We start from the raw sequence: 21,867 nt of genomic DNA, 5'->3' as shown, positions 1-21,867 counted from the left end.
TCTGTAACATTATATAAATTTTGATTATTAATATTTAAGGGAATTTTTCCTAGTTTTTACTTCCAATGAACTAGAAGTAGTCCTGTTTTTTCCTTTTTAATATTAGTCAAGTGTTTCATAAAGTTTTTTTTATGATCGAGATTGTTAAGAAGCATCTTCTTCCGTTGGCAATCGGATCTAATGGTAATGCTAGGCTCCAGTTAGTATAGTAGACTTAGTAAAAATTTGTACTAAAAATACAGTTGTAACACTCTAATTTTGAGAATATGGGTGTTAGATTTTCTTAGACCCATTTTTTTTTTGCTGCTAAGATCTTATTTCTGGTCCTAGAATGTGACCTTCCAAAAGAAATTTGATTCTCTTCTCTTGTCTAACAATGCTCCTCCCTAAGAAATATATTTGTCTGTTTTTTACTTTTTTCTAAATAGAGTGAAGATACTGTAGTCTATATGTTGGCTGTTGGCTGTCTCTTTTTTTTGCTGGTCCATCCGCTACTATCTTGCTTTCAACCGATCTCTGCTACGATCAACCAATCTTACATTATCCTGCTTGTATTTTAGTTTGGCGCTTAATCAACGTGCAAAGAAGTTCTGAAGAAAACAATGTCGTCTATCTTAATCAAATGTCTATGTACGATTTTCTATTATTTCGTACATTGTATAGGCTTGTAAGTTGTTTGAATTCATGACTACTTCAAAAGAGATTCAAAATTTTATTGCTTTTTTTACAGATATTATGGACTGTGGCTATGGTTTCCCGAACTGTTCACACGCTTAAGTAGCGTCAATTATTCAGTGTCAATTTGTGAAGTCACTTCTTTGAGTAACACAACTGACTCAACCCCATCGCATTGTATAAATCAAACACCTCCGAACGATGAAGTTTTCATTAATGCTTTTATCACAGCTGCTGCACCACTGCCGGCCAATCTGTGGACTATGCTTATGATGGATAAGCTTGGAAGGAAATTCTTTCTTGGTAAGTATAAGTACCTTTCTTATAGCTAAATTAATCTTAATTATGCTTTTAATTAGGCATAGGCTTTATTATAATTAACAAAGGAACAATATTTGGTTGTTGTGGCAATTTAATGGCTGACTTTGGTAATGCTAGCTGCTTTGCCAAGCAAATAATGAAGGTCAACATATATAAAAGATGCAGTTATTATGATAATCTTATCCCGGCTGTAAGGGATAGTAGTGACAACCTACTTGTGGGACCCCTGAGAATAGTAGGTATAAATAGGAGCCTACAACTGCTACTTTCAGTCACAATTCAGAAACTGATTGTCCTGCCCAGTGTTTGACAACCAGGCAGGGCTATTTGTGGAATACGTTGCTAAGATTAGATGAATCGAAGTGAGTAATAGTTGCCTTACTCATGTGTGGGGGGGGGAGGTTAATCCGTTAGATTTACCTTCCCAAGCTAGTTGAAAGTGACCGAGTGGGTTTCTCGGGATGGGAAAAAAATTGGTGAGTACCTTAACACTACCAAGAAATGTGATTCTATGAAGGCAAAACAAATAGGTAACTCCTATCTCAAGGGCTACCAATAGACTATTGGCTAATGGGGCTATTTTTAAGGCAATAGACCTTTGTGGCCTGGGCTTTAAATTTGTGAGTCGGCCTCGGAGACCAGGGCTATAAAAATTGGATAACGTCATTAAATTATGTTAATACAATGGCAACTAAATTGTCGGTCATAGCAGCTTACTTTTCGTGTGCATAGCACTTAAGTTTGTTTAAGAGTTAGACCACCGTAACGCTTTATTTGAGCCTTACGGGTGCGTACATTTGCGAACGACAAGCTGTTCTTTTTCAAAACCAAACCGGTGCTTTAGGAGTAACAATTTTAAATTTGTAAAGCTCAGACAATCAGGAAGAAAATTTTAATGTTTAGTTAAACCCTAAGCATTCCAAGTTAGATTTCCTGAGTTTTTACCTGTGCGATAGAAATTTCCGCAGTTTATAATTAGAAACGTTTAGTTTTGCCAAAAAATTGTCAAAATCAAATTCAGCATTTAAATTTCTACGTTGAAAGCTGGCTAAAAATACCCTCGTATTAATAAATTAAAATTGACTTTTGTAAGATGTGTCTTTGAAATGTCCTGATAGCTTATAAGGTATAATGTTAATGACTTAGATGTTATATCGATGATCTTTAATTTATTTAATTATTTAATTATTAGTATTCGGGAGGAGGGGGGCTGAAGCGTTCTCCCTGAGAGATTTCCATATACTAAAGAAAACTCATGTTCTAATTAGGATTTGGGTGTTTTTTAAATAGGGCTAGATCGCATTTCTACCTATTTGAAAGATAGTCCAAAAGGTCAATGTATTGACAAATTACTATTGACTTTTGTAAACTATTTCTTTGAAATGTTTCTACAGCTGTAAGATGTCATTTCAATATCTAATTTGTTATTTATAAGCCCTTTTTATTCGTTTGATTACTTTATCATTGGTATGGAGGAGAAGGAGGAGCTGAAACCTCTCCCCAGTGAAATCTCCTCAATGCTATATAAAAAATTTATGTGCTGGTTAGAATTAGCGTAAATCCAAAATTGATAAAAAAAAAAAAAAAAAAAAAAAAAAAAAAGGCAGCTCTCGCGAACGTTCTTGCTTGTACTATATAGTACAAAAATAAGGAATAAAATAATTATTTTTTCTGCTCGTTATTCCTAATTATGTTAATTCTGTCTATTTGTAGTACTCCTGTTCCTGTAGAGCCCTGTTGTTCTAATCTCTCCAGCATCAGGGAGTACTGGTATTTCTGTTACCCCATGTAGCAGCAAAAATGTTCGTTTTAAGTTTGTATTTTCATCACTGTTAATATAACTTAAAAAGTGTATCGTAAAGATAAGTAAGTTTAAGTATTAATCATTGGAATGAATATTTGAAATACTAAGAGTCATGTTTTGTTGAAATTACGCTTTATAAATGGAGTCGGGGAGTCAATGTGCCTTATTGCTAGTTACTACTCCACGCCTCGTTTAGAAATTAATTTAAAATACTCGAGATCAGAAGATGTATTGCCGGCACTTATTGGCGGATGACTTCCATTATTAGATTATTTGTATTAACATCTTTAGACTTATTGGCAGGCTCAGATTTACCAATAGGTCCACTAGGCTGCTGCCTAGGGGAGTTCACAATGCCAGGGGGCGCAATAAATTATCACTGAGTGATTGTTTGCTTAACAAAACTGGACTAATGTAATTTATCGTCAAGTGCCAGGTGCAATCCGCCGCCGCACTGCCTATTAGCAGAAAAGCGATTTTTTATAAATAACACAGGAATTCCGTGGTTACATGTAAACTGTCAGATATCTCCCAAGAATGGCAGCTGAGAGCTCGGTATCACTTCTCTTTTTCATCACTTTCGGCTCACTAGTTGCATTCCGTTCAATGCTTCAGCCCCCAAGTTTTTGGGGGTTTCTTCGAAAATAGATTGGTAAAAATGCTTGGGGTAGAAGCGTCAAAGCTTTGAATCTGTCTCTGCTTATTGGATGTTTGCTTCTTGCGTACGGAGAGGTGCTGTTTAAATTCTATTTTATTTGCGCGCAGTGGGGTTGTATGACATTTGTATATCTAATCTACAATTTTGGCTTATAAATATGGACATGATGAATTTTTTAGATATTGAACCTCCGCACAGCAGGTACAGAATATCTGTGATTTTAACCCCGGGTGAAGACGGGGTGGTCGGGTTCGAGGTAGCTCTCCTCCCTATCAGCCTAGTGCACGGCACCTAGTCTTCCCAAGTTAATTATGCCTAAACATTACTGTCCTGAGTGTTGAAATCCAGTAACTAGCAGGCCGGTTCAGTGAAAAACCGACAAAAAGAAATTAAAAAAATACAAATAAAATTAAAATAGAAATAAAAAATAAAGAAAAAATTTCCGACAAAAAGAAATAAATCCCTGGTATTTATTATATTATTACAATCGCATGTATGAAAAGCATCCATAATTCGGGTATTGTGAATATGCGTGTGTACATCTCAGCATGGATTGTTCCGATTTGCTTCAAGTCCCCTCTCACACCCTTATTGCATGGAGTTCAATTTATGAACGTTGAAAGTTCAGATAAAAATTCAGAGACAGAAATAAAAAAAAAGAATGGTAATAATTATCTCAATTTTTGGATGGTTACTTAGATTTGTAGTTAGTACTTAATGTGATCGTAAATCTAGATATGTTTTTTTCTTCTTTCACATTTACTATATTGCGCTTATTTCTTTCAGTAATAAGTATGGTGGGCTCTGGTCTTTGCGCCTTTGGAATATACCTAGTCAATAGTGAAGTTGTTTACCTAATCATATCTTGTCTATTTGGAGCTATATCTACAATGGGATTCAACGCTTTAGATTGTCTCGGTGCAGAACTATTTCCAACCTCTTTAAGGTATGTTTAACCTATTTAAGGTATGTCAAGACTAGCAATTATTGCTTATAAAATAATAGCATAACGAACAGTATTTTTTAAACATAAATGTGTTCGTATTACGACCCTCACATGTACCTCATACATAACAATTCGGGAAAAATTGGCTGAGGTTTCTACCGTATGCTGTTTGATTATGATTACGTATATCTGTGTTTGATTATGCATTCTAGAACCATCCCCTAGATTATATAGTCAACTAAAAAGAATAACTTTTGTTTATGTTTATATTGGAGCTATAGGACCTGTACGTTTTTTGTGACGTTCCTTGAAGAGCGTCTGTTTTTGTTTCTAAAATGCCTTATACTGACGCATTTAAGTAAAAGATAACTTTTGGGCATTAAAAAAATGTCCAAAGGTTAGTATTTTCTTCTCTTGAGAAAAAAAAACTTTTTCGCACGCTGGCCATGGTCTGCGTTGCCCAGGTACCGATGCCCTGATTCAGTGCCTTCAGTCGGGAGTGCAATGCATGGTTTGGGGCAAATAATCCGACGCTTTCCATGTTTTTCCTCCAGATTTCTCCAGGTACCCATTTAGAGCTGGGTCAACTGAGCTTACTGGGTCACAGCATTGACCTTCATTCCTAACCAAATAATCAGCGGCATCAGAACTCGAGTCTCCTACCTCAGGATCTCAATTCTTTGGCTTTGTTTTTGGAAAAGATTTCTATTGACACTCTTGGATGAGAGTCAAGCTGCCGTGTCGCCTGTTCTTGGATTATCCTCATGCAAATAACTGAGCCAATAAATAAATAAATCAGGTGCTATACCAAAGCGAACCGTACAAAGCCATTGAGTATTGGTCTTATTAGACACTTCCCAGTTTAAAGGATTTCCGTCCTCTAACTTGAAAAGAAGCCTTCCCTATTTGAAAGTGTAGCAAATTTAAATTTAGGATATGTTTGTATTCCATTCAACAAGGATAGGACTGATGAACGATTTTTTGTCAATGTGTGTAGAGATGAATTAATTTCATAAATAACATAGAATTGAATATCAAAATTTACCCAAAGAAAGTCCTTTATAACAGAACATCCATCTATAATTTTTGTTCTTCGACAGTAGCCGATTTTATTAGATTCCCAAAATCAACTACGGAGGTTTCAAAGACTTCAGATTGAGAAAAATATTTATTAAAGTAAATTTTATCAAAACTAAGCTAATCTGTACTATCAGAATGGTGTTTTAATCAAAATAGACAAAAGTAGTCATATTCAGCTATTGTGGTCCAACATTAAAGTATCGTCTATTCTCATTTGAAATTTATGTTCGATCAATTACTATTTGTCTACGTACATGTTTAGGTCTACATTATTAATAATAATTTATTATTATCCACAAAAACACATTACAGGCTGCGGGACAAGGTATATTGTGCTGTGGGAGTAACACCTTGATTTCTTCTACTCCGCCAATTCCAGCTCTTTGCTAGAAAGTGGTAAGGGCATGGTTACCACCATGGTCAGTTCCTAAAGTGCTACAGTAGCACTTTTGTGCTACAAGTGGCAACCCTGAGCACGTGCTACTTTTACTAAATTCCCAAAATTGACTACGGAGATTTCAAAGACTTCAGAATTAGAAAATCCCAGCTTTTTGCTAGAAAGTGGTTAGGGCAGGGTTTCGACAACGGTCACGTCCATAAAGTGTTTTAGTTGCCATAATTTACATGCTACACAGCAATTTTCTGTGCTACAGTAAAAAAAATCAACTGTAATAGCGTTAAAATAGGGCTGCAACAGCCTTTTCGTGCTACAGGTGGCGCCTTTAGCATGTGCTACAGTGCTATACATAATTCAATGGTACTAAAATAGCACTTTCGTGTTGCAGGTGGCAACTCTGAGTAAGGGTCTAACCTCTGCGTTTTTACGGAAAAAGTAGGCCTTAGGCCAGATTGATGAATACGACATTACGTTGCTTATTGTTACATTGACATTGCTCTGCATCAAATTTTACGTTACGCTAGTTTATTTTACTTTTATATGAAAGTCAACGTAGTAGCAACAAAACAAAAAATCTAGATGAGCGATTTATAAGTTTTAGTAATACATAATTCTTTTTTGTAGAAAGCCTTTCATGCTGGATTAGAGCATGAATCACCATTTCACATTTTAATTTTTTTTTTTTTTGAATAGTTTGCTTATAACGATTGTGACAATTCTACGATGATTATAATAGCTTTTAATTTTTTACGTTATCCTAGTGTGAAGTGGCTTGTTTGAATTTGAAAAGTTATACTTAGCCTAACGTAACTTATCGACTTTGCACTGCTGCAAGAATAGTATTTTGGTTTGTAACCCCCTCCCACCCTTGTCAGCTGATTTCAGCTTATTGCCAGAAAATGGTAAGTGTCTGACATCTGCAATTATACGGAAAGCGTGGTCCTTAGATTAGATTCATGAATATGACATAATATAAATTTTTGGCTGGAGAGAAAAATTTCGCTAGTAGTTTAGCTAGAGCATATAATGTATGAGCTGATGTGAAGTTTTATTGTCTATGTCGGAGTGGACTATCTCAAATTGTTCTGCAAAGCTCTCGTTCCGTCAAACCATGTTTTTGCTTTTGATTGGAAAGCTCCATTTTAGTAGGCAAGTAGATATGTACTAGTTTCAGATCATAGTTCGACGAAAAATTTTAAGGTGTGTAATCTTAAGCTAAAGGCTATCTGGCCCTATCACCAAAGAAATTGGGGCTTACCCTTTGATCCTTTCTAAGTAGTGATATTAGAAAGTTGGTCTGTGGCGAGAAAACCAACTTTTAAACTAGGACATTTAGATATTTTTTTTTTTACAGTGATTAAAAGTTCGATGAGCTGATCAAAATATGATATTAGAGACAATATCATGATCAAAATATGATATTGTCATAAAAAAATCGTTCATGCAATACACCCATTTTGAAAATTTTGAGGGTTGACAAAAGCTTCGGTGTTGCGAAGCACACACACAACAGACCAACACAAACATCCGGTTCAAGTTTCATGACAAAGTAGGGACATGTAAGTAACAATTGACTGTTATACGGTGAAAGGCTGGTATCTTTTGCTAGTTGATGCCCTATTATTTACCTATGATGCATTTGAGGTTACAAAAGATACGGTTCCTTGTAGAAGAACTGAGAAGGAACGTGTAAGTAAGAATTATTTTTGAGAGCATGGTCACCTTCTTGGTTAAGAGATTAGAAACTTGTTCAAATTAGTTTACCTATTCTGTTATTAAAGAATAGGGAAAACTGGATTGAAAAACAAACGATGGAGTTTTCACTGAGAATCAGTTGCTAGACCGGTCGCCTCCGGTGACAGGGGATATGGACTTTTACTGACTAATGTGCCTTTTTTACTGTCAGCTGCGTTTATCTATAGTAGTTTGATTATGAAAAGTGACGGATATCTTTATAATACCAACCAAGTTCGATAAGATTATATTAAAATTTCAAGCTCTTTCATGAGATATACCATTTAAATGGTTTTGAGGCGCTGAGAACTTAACTTTTAATGTATACGTTGAATTGACTTCAGGTTAAAAGTCTGACACAATTTGGACACTTGAAAATAACATTTCGTTATTAGACTGTAGTTATCTTTCTCGATGTGAGGCTTCTCACTTTTCCTACTTGGTGTACCTATTATTGGTTCGCGATATGTAATTTAGCCTTAGACAAATATTGTGTCTACATTTCCCTTGGGAGGGCGAGAGAGCTCACCTTCATGTGGCTAAGCAGCGATTGTAGACACTAATGCATCATTATGACATGGTTTACCAACAATTTTAGTAAATTGTACCTTCAGAAACATGAAAGTCATGATCGGATGTCCTTGCAGAAAAGGGACATGGGAGAGGTGTTAGTTGCTCCAATCTTTGTGGTCACTTGGTACGAGAACTTTTAATTTTCGTTGAAATGAACCCTCTTCTGATCTTCTATGAACATTGACGCGATACGATTTCCCCAGGGAAAAACAACAAATAAGCACGCCTCCGCTAAAAATATCTGGCTAAAAATCTTCTGGCTAAAAGTAGAAAAAATCTACATTTTGTAGATAAGAGCTTAAAGCCTCTCTCTGATATGCTGAGCCTTATCGTGTGGTTTTCTTTAAGATCGCTTGACTTTTTAAGTGAGTTGCCGCCTTTTTTGAAAATAAGACAAGTTTTATCAGGCCGCTAGCTTTTCATGAGCAACAATAAATCTTAATGAATTTTATATATTTGGAATCAGTATAAAAAAGGTAATTCTTTTGATTATTATCAAATACTATATGCTTTATTATACATAGTGTTAATTGCTATTGAAGTTCCTCTTTTTTTTAGAGTTTTGGTTACTGTCGGGCTGAGTCGATCCTTACTTACAGTTCTTTACCACGAACTATTTGATTTCTCACTTTTATTGTTTAAGATAAATTAAGCTTATTTCCCTGCGTGGCTGGAAAAATACTCGTGCAAAGTTTTTCAATGTTCCTTTGATCTGAATCATTTCATACCAAATAATTTTATTTTCATAGATGACTGGGAAAAGGTTTATCTTATTTATAGGCCTGGAAAGAGACTTACTTCAACTTTAGGTTGTCCGATGCTCCTTTGCTCTTCATAAAACAGTGCATTTTTTATAAAGGCTTGTAAAGTACTTGCTTAGTCGCTTTCGTTATTACTTTGGTTTGAATCCCTTTAAGTAAAATAATTTTTTCTTCATTGATGGCCGATAAAAAAAAAAAAAAACAAAAAAAAAAAAAAAAAAAAAAAAAACCCCGAGTTCTCTTGATTTATTCTGTAAAACGGTTGCAAAAATTCAAAGAGGCAAAAGATGCCGAAGCATTTATATCAGATTATCGGATCCTTTAAATGCAGATAACAAAAACGAAAAAATAATTTTGTGTAAAAAAAAGATCAATGTTAAAAGTGGAATTCCAAGTTTAGTTTTTGCTATTAAAATATCATAGTCTCTTTTTAGAATCAAAAAGAATCCGTTATCTAATCAGCTTAGCGAGATCTGCCATTTTCTGATCAGCCTAGAAAAGAATCTAGTGATTGTTTTTAATCGTTTTTTTTTTTTTTTTTTTTTTTTTTTTTTTTTTTTTTTTTTTTTTTTTTTTTTTTTTTTTTTTGTCGCTCCGTTGAAATATCTCGAATATTTCTAGTAAGCTGTCATGAAGTTGAAATATCAAACGAAGAAAGATGATCAATCCTAACATAAAAAAACAGCGTCTCTTTTTTGCAAATAAGTTGTGTTTGTAGTTGAAAAGTAAGTTTAGATTTAAACTATGTGCTTAACCCACCTCAACTTTCTAAATTTCTGTATTAAGAATTATGAGTAGCCTGGATCAACCATGCTGTCAACTTAAAAAAAAACTGATCACAATCATGATCATTTGATAACAATCAAAGGCCAATGATCACAATCATTGGCCTTCCTTAATCGTGATTTGGTTTTGGGGTGATTTAAACGTACTGCTCTTTAGTAGGAACATAAACTACCTTCATGAGAAGGTTATCTTCAAATTTATTCTGTTACAAGTTAAAAAAGCTAACCTAGTCGGCCTTGCTCACTTACTCTTAGTTCCCACATAGCAGGTTTTGTTGAAAATCGCAATGATTTTTCGGAATGCGAGTTTTTTACCGATAATTTTGCAGGAACACGCAAATCTGTATGTGTTGAAATTGTCCAATATATGCGCGAAAATATGCTCTGGAATTAAGTGAATAATAAGTTGTTAAAAACTAATTATTTCTGTCAGGTTCAATGAGGTTTTTGTAAAAATAAATAGGTTTTTTTAAATACTTGTAAAATATTTTGGATTTTATTTTCAGAGGAACTGCCATGGCAGTAACATTAGCAGCTGCCAGACTTGGAGCCATTCTTGGTAATCTACTCTTTGGATTTCTCGTTGACGTGGCCTGTGCAGTACCTATTATTTTGGTCGCTGTACTGTTGATTGGTAAGAAAAACTTTTTTCTAATTCATTTTTCTCTTTGTTTGTCTTTTTAAAGTAACAAGGCAACGTAAATATAGTTTTGATGTAAAGGCTGTGTCGAATAAGGTATCTTCAGCAGTAATGAGAAAGAAAAAGAAACAAAAGCAGAATCAGCAATAAATTTAAAAAAAGTGGAACAAAAAGGAAAAAAACAGAAAGGTAAGCTTAAAGACGCGAAATTATAAACAATTATTTACCTGAATTATTACCACCAAATTCAGGCAAAAACAAAATATACAAGTTGAGTTGCCTTAGTCACATCTAGAAAGTCAGCTTAATTTGTCATCGATTGTCTGTAGTACTTATTTAAAGTTGCTTAATATATATTTTTTTATCTTTTCCTAAAAAAAAGTTTCCAAAGAAAAGTAAAGAGTGACAATAAACCATATTGCGGTTAGAAATTAAGACATAAACTAATTCAAACCTAAAACGAGTAGAAACCACTATAAATAATATATAAAATCTAAAATGAACAGAAACCAAAATAAATAAGTCAAATTCTAGATAAACCCAGATTACAATTAAAGAGGAGTATCCCCCCTCCCTTAAACACTCTAAAGGCTAGTCATTTCTTCATTACTAAAAAGAACTTCTAATTCTAATAGTGTGTTTCTTAACAATAACAATAAAAAACGGAAATCAGAATGCTATTCCAGGTTAATCATATAAAAAACACGTGTAAGTTCTGCTTTACTGATCAATTATGTATTTTGCAGTGTTCTTGTTTGTTGAACTATCAAAAGAACAAGAAGAAAACTATTATAAAAAATCAAGCTTACAGGTTAGGAAAAACAATTTTCTTCGAATAATTGCATTCTTGTATCATTAGATTAACTAATATTTTTATTAAATAACACTTCTTTTGTTAAAACTTTTAAAACTACCCCCCCCCCAATAAAAATGCTGGTGCTATGCCCCTGATGAATGAAAATGCTGGTTTTCAATCAATCATTCATGGATTGGTAACCTTTTGTTGTAAAATGGCCGAAATTTTACATGGGGATATTACGTGGGCCGCACTTAACTCTAATGTCATTACATTGTAATGTAGTATTGTAGGTATAACATAATGATTAGAGTATATGTAAAATATTTATACATACATTACAATCAAATATTATCCATAAAATATAAATTATACATAAATGTTATACATAAAATATTTATATACAAACATTTTAGGTTTAAAAATAAAACGTTTAAGCTGTATTTGTACGATATTTATTGTAGTTAATGCAATCAATGAAATTTTTGTTGTTGCATTTGACGTGCAATTTTTTTTTTTACATTAGCTTGCATTCTTGTAGTAAAGACGCGTAGTAGTGCGTCTAAATGTAAATCCGATAACCGAGAACAGGGTTTTTTTTTCGATAATTCAGAATTAAAAAAGTTTGGTCCCAAATATATGTACTACCAAACATAGTAATTATTTGTGAGCAAACAGTTTTAAATCCTGGCCGCTTTCAGAGGGCAAACCTCCATAGAAACCCAACAAGTTAGTTTTTTCATTAAAAGCTATTTTAAGTGTGGTATCACTTTGCAAATTTATTGCGTTGATTTGCAAATCATTTGGTACATTACTGGCATCCACTGCGAAGGGGTTTTTGGAAATATCCATCTTACGTGACATCTTCCTGAAATCATGCAACCGGTTCTCAAATTCAGTTTAAAGTTGAATGTAATACCCTGTTCATTCTAGTATTTTACCAAACAAAGTTTATACCAGCTTCTTATACTGGTTTCTTGCAATTTGGAAAGTGGCCGTTTCATTCTTTCATCATGCTCTTGATCATGCTTTCTTTCATTGATATGCTTGATAAATAATGTTAGTTTCATTCCAGATGCCTTAACATCAGAATACATCTGGCTTGTAAATTTATTTTTTGCTTTTAAACTTGTATTGAGTAGATTCAGTTCTTTAATCAAATCAGTTGAAAACCCAAGATCTATAACTCACACGTTGCTGTAAAGTTTGGATATTGCCTTTCCTTTCATCTCCATGAAGTTACAAATTTCTTTCTTTAAACAAAAGATCGTTGAAGTCCCGATCCTTGGCCTAGCCATCTTACTTCACTGTAATGCATCACGTCACCAAAATTAATAGCAGATATAACAGTATCCATTATTTCTCTACACGATAAAACATTGCAACATAATGCTTCTTGATGGAGAATACAGTGAAATGTATATTGAACATTAGGTTCAGACTCTAGAAGTTTGCTGATGACTCTTCCAACGACATCTTTATTATGACCGCTCATGTTTTTTTTTTCACGGTCCGTGATGATGCTGATTAATTTATCCCAACTCAAGCTGGCAACTCCTCATATAGATGAAAATCTTCATCAATACCTCGTACAATTATTAGGAATTGTGCCGCATCCCACACGTCCGTACTTTCACCCATCGCAAGAGGAAGTACGTAAAAGACTGTACTTTGTCCTTAAATTGTTCACAAAAGTTAGTACCCAAGTCTTCGGTGTGGCGGGTGTAAGTTCTAGTAGAGAGATTAACGTTTTCAAAATATTTTCCTGTTCCGGACATACTTCCTCTGGAATAGCTAAGACACACTCTTTGACAATTCCGCTGTCGGTAAATGAGCGACCTGTTGTTTTTTTGAGATTCACGTCCAAGACAGTCAAATTTAGTTTTCTGCTCAGTATCGTAATGTCACTTCGCTTTATTCCTTTACTATGGAAATACTCTTTTAAAAGATTAAACACAAAGATTTTTTTTAACTTAAAATAAAAAAAAAATATAAATTTAAAAATATAAATATAAATCTGTCCATGCTTAATTAAAAATCCGTCTTTCATCAACGGTCTTTCATTTTTGCGAAGGCGTCTTGGGTGGGCAAAAATAAGAAAGAAAATATAGGTCTATTTATATCTATTTGTTTTTACGGAGCCTACTAGCCAATTTATCCCTGCCTCTTTGGCATTGCTCCAGCTCTTAGTAATTGATGCAGTTGATCCAAAGTAGTTAATGCAGTCCAGGTCACGGGGACTGGCAATCGTAGTTACAAGTAGTTGGAATTTTAGTCGCAATCAGTCACAATCACAAGTATTTGCAGTTGTAAGTAGTCATAAATTAAACAATTAAAAGTAGTCACGGCTTGAATAAGTCACAATTGTAGCAGTACTAATTGCATAAGTAGCCCTCAAAGGTTCAATTTATTGCTTTCAGCTTTTCCTCAAGTATTGTTCATATGCCCTTTTGACAACCTGCATGTATAGAGTGCATCTTGATTTTATTCAATATACAATGCAATATCCCCAAATAGTTTCACCTTAATGCCCTTAGCCATCCTGGATATATTGCAGATAGGCCAATTTAACATCCATATTTAGTTATAAATCCCCCTCAACAGGTCCTGAAATTTAAATTTACTACCTTCATCTGTTCCTAAGATGTTGCAATATGCCCTAATGACAAACTTGGATGGACATAGTGTCTTTTGATCTTGTTCAACATCCCCAATTTTTATTCTCTGGAAGTTCCAGCGTACCCTCTTTTTTTCCTGGGATATTGCACTAACATCCTTTTCATAATCATAATTCTGTTCCTGAGGCATTGTATCTATGCTTCCTTGGCAACCTGGATGTGCTTGAACCCTTTTGATGAAAATTAACTTTAGAAGAAAAAATCCGTGGATTTTGTAGATGGGTGTCATCTGGTACACACTGTTATATGTCTATAATCGAAACCTTATTTCCTGTCCCACTACCGCTATACCAGATGACACCCATCTTCAAAATCAAGCGTTATTTTTCTTTTGAATATTTTGCCACAACATGGCCGGCCACATAACATGACCAGATAATTTGGATTTCATTTGGTACCAAAAACACTAAATTTTACTGAACTAAAAAAGAGAAACAAAGAAAATCTAAAGGCAAAATGTTTTTGGTGGGTATTTCCCAAACTTTGAGGTAGGTTTTCTCAGAAAAAATTGTAGCATACCAAAATAATTGGTCTGGATGGTTGAACATCAAACTAACTATGCTAGATGGTGTTTACAGATTTTTTTTAAGAATGCTAGATGGCAGAATGCTAAATGATTCCTCCTTTCACTCTGTTTGGTATCGGTAGAGTGTGTAATATGGTCCGACAGATGTGTTGCGGCGAGGATCTGGTAGGCTGCACCAAGACCCTTCGCAGGCCGCGTGCGACCCGCGGGTTGCCGACGTATGAACCATTTCGTTTGAAAAATGATCTTTATCTTGCATTTCCAGAAACCATAGTCCTGACAATTTGTATCTCTTTTAGATTTGAAGGCAAAGTAAACATCGAAGCCTTTGGGCAATGCTCAAAATAACAATTGATTTATTTGAAATATAAAGTACTTGAAAATTGACTATTAATAATTATTAATTTTATTATTTATTGTTACAGTTATTTTTTAATCAACGTAATTAATTATTGTTATTTATAACTATTATTTTAATATTTTTAATTATTAATCATTTATTATACATTATTAATTATTATTCATCTATATAAAATGTAATATAATTGTAATTTTTTCTGGAAATAAAACTTTAATCTATGCAAACTACTGAGATCCCGAGACATTATTGCTCTAAGTTTGCTAATGTGCACTTTAAATGACAGAGATGGACCTATGTATACACATAAACATCTAAAAACATTTACCTTTTTTAAGAAAGTAGTCCCAAAGTTAGTATCATCGAATATTGCACAATGCATTGACTTCGAACTTCAGTTCATGACCATAAATATTCGCCAGGATTTGGAAAGGCCCATTCACAATGAAATTTTTACTAACACTAAGATTTAGCTAGCGCCTTTTTGGGTCAATAAGAATTTTCCAACCAATCAGAAAATTTAAAGAAAAACCTGATTGACTCAATTTAGCCACAGCTAACCTGGTATTATGATTTTGAGAAAAAAATGAGCGGGGTAGGAGGCCTAGTTGCCCTCCGATTTTTTGGTTACTTAAAAAGGCAACTAGAACTTCTAATTTTTTACGAATGTTTTTATTAGTAAAAGATATACGTAACTTACAAAGTAGCTTACGTAATGAACTTCTCCGTGATCTGCCTTCGGGCAAAAAATACGAAATTCCGCATTATTGTAGATAGGAGCTTTAAACTTCTACAATAAGGTTTTCTGATACGCTGAATTTGATTGTGCGATTTTCGTTAAGATTCTATGACTTTTAAGGGTTGTTTCCCCTATTTTCTAAAATAAGGCAAATTTTCTCAGGCTCCTAACCTTTGATTGGTAAGACTAAACTTGATGAAACTTATATATTTAAAATCAGCATTAAAATGCGATTCTTTTTATGTAGCTATTTAGTATAAAAATTCCATTTTTTTAAAGTTTTGGTTACTATTGAGCCGGGTCGCTCCTTACTACAGCTCGTTACCACGAACTGTTTCATCTTAAATACGTATTTGTTTTTTTAGTAATTAGTGCAGTTATTAGTTCACAAGAAAGTTCGTATAGTTATAGAAAACACAAGGGAAATAACCTAATAAGAGGAAATTTCGGTAAAAATATGCCATCAACTTGCGATTGTATTGCAAGAGTATCCATGATCTGATATATGAACCGACTATAATCAGAAATATTCCCCCTGAACGGAATACTGGTAATATCTGTATTTTCCCCTGAACGACTATGTTTTTTGTGTTGTATTATAATTTTTTTTTTCTCCGGGAGTGATTGTATTTATCTGGTTTGTCTTTTTCAAAGATTTAATTTTTTACATTTATGAAGTATAAAGGTGTCAAATATATTAGTTTTTGTTATTCAAAATTAAATAGAAAATATTGAATTATAATTTTTGGTTTGATTTTCTTAATTTTCGCTTTAATGTTTTACTTTGAACAAAGTATTTTGATAATGCGTTAGTTTTTATAAACACTGAGTTTAAAGGCATTAAGTATTTTCTGTGTTTGATAACCAAGTTCAAAACTGTCAATATTGTTAAAAAATATCCATCCAACGCTTTGGAATTGCTCAACAGAACTGAATAATGGCAGTTTATATATTATTTTTTGTAAGAAGGCTATTGCTTTGGGTATTTATTTTAATAACTTACTTTTTCGATTTTTATGTACTTTACTTTAATTAACATACTTCTTATATTTCCTTTAGAAAAATGTTTGTCTCTAAGCTTCATTAAATAAAAAAAAGTTTTTTTCTTTTCAACTTAAAGTGAGGATCGACATCCTTAGATGTTGATCCTTAGAAGAACTGAAATTATTACGTATATCAACACCTTGCTCTTCACGCTACAGTTTTTCAGTACTTTAAAAAAAGTTACTTATTGTTCTAATTAAATAACCCTTGTGTATTAAGAGTCGTTCTTAAATTATTGGGACAGAATTTAAACTTTAGCGTAAAGAGTGAGGTGTCGAGGATGGGGCAACCCCCTTCATATACGTAGTAATTTCTGTTCGTTTTTAGTTTTAATGTTGTTCCTTACTTTCATTTAAAAAAGCTTGTTTGTTTTTTTATTTGATTTTTGGTTGTTTTTAAATAACCCCAGGATACTCCATGGAGAAATCTTATTCTCCACAGAAATATCCTGCGGACAATTAAATCCTAGTGAAAATTTACAATGTGGGTTTAGAAAGAACAGATCTACTATAGAAGTGTTACAAATGTTTGTAAATACTAAACATCTTTCAAAGTGTTTGTTGTTTCCACTTTCCATGTAAGCCTCTCCTTAGCCATTCGTTTATAGACTTTTCCTAACACAGGTAGTAGAGTAATCATCCTTAAGTTTTCAATTTTTGAATTATCTTTGCCTTGTTTAGGAATCATAGTCACTACCCCATCCCTCTATATATTTGGAAGTTTTCCGTCTTCCCAGGCTTTGTTAATAATTTCTAACAATGTTTCTATCCACTTGTCACTTAAATGTTTGATATACTGTGGGTAAATCATGTCTAAACTGGTGCTGTTAATGGTGCTACTAATGGCTGTTAATGGTAGCTTCTGAACCACTTTCTTTAACTCCTCTACTGTAAAATGTTTATTATAATCTACATCATTCTTTTTTTTAGAATACATTAGCAAACGTAAATTGTTCGTCATCATTAAAATCGTCTGGTCTTCCAATCACTGACTCTACAAAATTTGCTGTTTTATTTGCTTTCTCTTGTTCTTCCACTAACTCCTCTCCATTAACAGTCAAGGGTGGGTTACCATCTTCTTTCTTCCCTGTAATCAGTTTTTTCACTGTTTTATACAGTCTACTTGCAGGTTGTCCAAAACCAAACTTCTCCAGAACTTCTCGATACGAAAGTTTCTTTGCTTCCACTGTTTGGTACCTAAAGGCTGCATATCTTCTTTGACACATTAGAAAATTTTCAAAGTTTGGGAACTGCCTATACCTTCTTCTTGGCTCTAATAACTGTTTCTTTGCAACTATTCATTCATTGTTCCACCAAACACTCAGTTTACGGTGAACAGGAACTCTTTCACTTTTTGGAGCCATTTCTCGCGCTATTTCTAACAGTGAATTTTAAAATGCATCAATTTTTTCATTGACATTTTTCAATTTTTTCAAATCTCTACCAAAATGGGAAAATGATCGCTATGTAGGGTGGATTCCTTGTCCCTTGTTATTGATACTTTGGGTGCCAATGAAACTGATCCTATGGCCAAGTCTATGGTCACTGATCTTCCTGTTCTGCTATTGATTCTAGTTGGTAAATCCTTTGGAGTAAGCAGGCAGATATAAGAGTTTTTCATTAAAAATTCAAAGATTGTTCTCCCATTTCTGTTGTCATTTCCACATCCACACCAAAGACCATTGTACTCATTTGAATCTCCTATAATCAATAAATTCTCCCCTCCAGGCACTGTTTCTATAATTTTCTAAACCACGATCACTTAAAAGTTAGTTACCATCTGGCATATAGATATTGAATGTATTCAGCTTTACTTTATTTTTAAGATGTAGTTTGCATGCAACAACCTCCCTTTGTTAATCCTCCTGTATTGACAAATAAATTGGGATATAATTAATTTACTTGTGATGCATTTATATATGGTTTCAAATAAGTCTCTTGAATGCAAAACACGTCAATATTATTCTTAATGCAATTATCTAGTACTAGATCATTATTCACTTTAGCCCATAATCTTGCGTTCCAAGGCATAATTTTTATGTATGGTTTAACAGTCATCTATTCATACACTGATTCAAAATAAGGCTGCTATTCATTTGCATGATTCCCAAACTTTCAATAAAATTACAGAGTTTATCTACTTTTTCTCTGATAGGCAAGTTCTCTAAGCTCAAAATTTCTTGTGTGAACACTAGACCAATCACAATCTTGTTTATAATATTACTCACTATTCTTTGCTGCATCTGACTAATTTCTTTAGCAATAAGAGACACGTTGATTTTTGCTTGTTCTTTATATGCCTGTTTGTTAGTCAGTTCAGCTTATGGCCTATAAACTATTTCAGCTCTTCTAGAACTCATTTAATGTCTTTCGCCAACTTTTAGAATCTCGGCATTTCTTTGTATGACACTATATTGGATTGAAGTTGATGGGTGGTTACTATAACAATTGATTCATTTGTTTAGTGATGTTTTATTTTTAGATTGTTGTTCTTCATTTAACACAGTCCACATGTATGCTTTCCAGCATATCGTAGGCAAATTTCTTCTTTTGCTGAGCAATATTTTTTTTTTTACATATCTGTATCTTTGGCACTTATGACATTGTAGCAATTGTCGCTTATATTCATGTACAATCCGTCTCCCCCTCCCCCCCCCGATCCAGACCACAAAAGGAAGAAAATTATTTTCAAATGTTAGCTATCTTACTGAACTGTCTTCCATTTTTCTAGTCTCTCTATTAAATCTTTTTTGCCTCTTGGCCTCAATTATTGCAATTGGGTATCTAAACTATCTAAAGTATCATCCTCTGAAACTTCAGGGGGCACTCCCTTTATTATCCCTCTTACTATCTCACCTCTTCTCGTGGCCTCTATTGTCAAACCGCACGCTTGACTTTGCTTCAAAATTTTCTCAGCTGCCATCTCATTTTTCATAAAAATAACCATTTTTCTTCTTTCAGCTAAAACTTTGAACTCAAGCTTGTTTTCCTTTAATAGTTCTTTCATGCACTTTGAGAGTCTGAAATCTTCTGGGAATCTTCTTGATTCTTCTTCATCCTTTACTTCAATAACCATTCCAATTTTGAAAAGTTCTTCTGGGATTTCATGTTCTTGATTGATATTTAATTTTGTTGACAACCTCGATCTCTGGTTTGGCTCTATATTTATCCCTTTCCTTCCATCTTTCGGAACTTGGGATGAAAGTCTACCATTATTCACTAAATTATACTTTTTCGTTTGAGTTTGTTGACAGTCCATATCTGTAGCTCTTCTTTTTGTAGCTGATTTGTTGTCTATTTCAGTGTTCACACCTTCTGCAATCTAGGGGTTAACACAATCAAACATGTCTATTTCCTGTTCACTATATGTTTCTCTGCTTCTTGGTAGGGGTGGATACTCCTGATCAAGTAGTGGGCTATTTTGCGTGGGTACCATTAGTACATAGGATGATATTAGGAGATAGGATTGGTATAAACATTTGCCCACACTGGTTAACTACAGGCACTATTGTTAATCTTTGCATATTTTGGTAGCAATAGGGGATTTTCACTGGAGCCCCTGATAGCTCCACATTGTCCACTTTCCTCTTCTTGCAAAATATATTCTTTAAGCCTTTCCAAATTAACAGTATTTTATCTCCATCCACGCCACAACTCTAGTCCGTCCTTTTTGAATTCTATGGCGATTGAATTGAAAAACTTTAAAATCTCTAAAATTCACATTCAATAATTTGCTTTAATCTTTTCTTCGCAATGACATTTGTTTTATCAATTTTGTCTGCACTTGTAGTTAAAAGCCAAGGTGTTGTAAATTGAGAAAAACGTAAGTATAATCCGTATAAACGGCATTGTCTGGAGTCTTGTAATATAAAACTTTCTGCAGCAAGCTGTTTTAAGGTATTTTTGCCGTCCAAAATCAAAACTAGCATTTTAAAAGTAAACAAAATTGTTATTAAGCCTTAGTAGAGAAAATAGACTAAAACTTGGTACTTTTGTTTTCTGCACGTAATTTTTCTGGGGATCCCCAGGGATAATCGTTGCAGGATTTTAGCTGAAAACAAAGTACAAATGCTTTAATTGTCTGGTAGATCCTATAACTAATCATGGGTGGTGGTTTTATGATGTATCTTATTGTGCTTTCTTATTTAGAGGGGGAATCTTTTTAATATAGAAATTGAACTTAACTGTTTCATAATATCCTGATTAAACTGGGAAATTTTTTATATTATACGCAAATATTGTGTATAGTTTGTGATATACAATATTATATTAGTGCTCGTATGTTAGAACATCAGCAACAAGATTAATCGACTAATACTCGGAGTGAATAGTCGCTTCCTAATATATATGGCTGTTATTACAGGCTGGGGCGCTTTAGTCGTTAATTATACCCTATAAAGTGTTGCTTAAGTGAAATATAAATCGAATCATATAAATTAAATATATTAGCATTGATGTTTTATCATTATTATTACTTTGAAAAACTTTTTCTATTTGATGTTACCATTACTGTCGGCATTTTTAATTTATCTAGCGTAATTTCAACCAAATTGATTATATTTGAGGTCATGTCCCAATTCTTTAATAGAGGGGTGGGGAGAATGCCTGAAATCTACTAAAACAACTTCTAAATGTCAACTAATATTCTTATAACTATATTTATCCAATTAATGTATATAGTTTGCACTGTGTGCCATATATAATAGGAAGAGGTATATTTAAGAGGGTAGAATGGAAGTACTATCATGGCTGTATCCAGGCGAGGGTTTAGGAGTTTGAACCCCCCCCCCCCAAAAAAAAAAGAAGGTTTTTTTGACTCGTAAAAAAGTAATAAAAATGGTAAAACACATTTTGATTTTTTGGTGTTTTTTTTGTAATCCCCCCTCCCTCCGAAAAGAATAGCTTGCGTAGTATATTTGCTGTCAGTGATATTTTGTCCAGAGGTAAGAGTCACCTATGCTTGCTTTGGATTTTTGCCCATGAGAAGTGTGATTCTGAACGTTTTACCTGTAATTACTTTTACATGCTTTAGAAAGTTTATCATTTTGGAAATTTAGTTGTTTTTATGTTAGACAAATAAATCTTGACCATCATGTCTTTTACGTATAATTCTGATTGACAATAATTGATAATTCTGATGTATAATTCTGATTTCATGGATATTTCTGATGATTTAGGCCCCAGAAAAGCTTTCTGTTTTAATTATACGTTTATCTTTTTAGGTGGTGGTTTGCTCGGTCTTCTTCTTCCCAATACCACGCGTGAGCCATTATTGTGATCTTGCTGAGCTTCTTTAATTTGTATTTATTTTGTTACATAACCTTATGTATAAAAATGACAAGTTTTGATTCAA

General features: G+C 33.6%; 1 protein-coding gene across 6 annotated transcripts in view; it reads left to right on the top strand.

Moving 5' to 3' along the window:
• The window catches only part of LOC136034876 (synaptic vesicle glycoprotein 2C-like), an 84,065-nt gene extending 62,198 nt beyond the window's left edge, over window positions 1–21,867 (top strand). For all 6 annotated transcript variants that reach the window (XM_065716356.1, XM_065716357.1, XM_065716358.1 and 3 more), the window contains 4 exons: window positions 731–978; window positions 4,245–4,404; window positions 10,241–10,368; window positions 21,737–21,867. In XM_065716356.1, coding sequence (XP_065572428.1) covers window positions 731–978; window positions 4,245–4,404; window positions 10,241–10,368; window positions 21,737–21,792 — 592 coding nt within the window. In that variant the 3' untranslated portion in view covers window positions 21,793–21,867. The remainder of the gene's footprint in view (window positions 1–730; window positions 979–4,244; window positions 4,405–10,240; window positions 10,369–21,736) is intronic.

Source organism: Artemia franciscana, chromosome 13 (assembly GCF_032884065.1).
Source record: "Artemia franciscana chromosome 13, ASM3288406v1, whole genome shotgun sequence".
NCBI classification, from domain to species: Eukaryota; Metazoa; Arthropoda; class Branchiopoda; order Anostraca; family Artemiidae; genus Artemia; species Artemia franciscana.
Note: the sequence above shows the minus strand (reverse complement) of the source record. Positions and strands in the feature narration are given on the sequence as shown.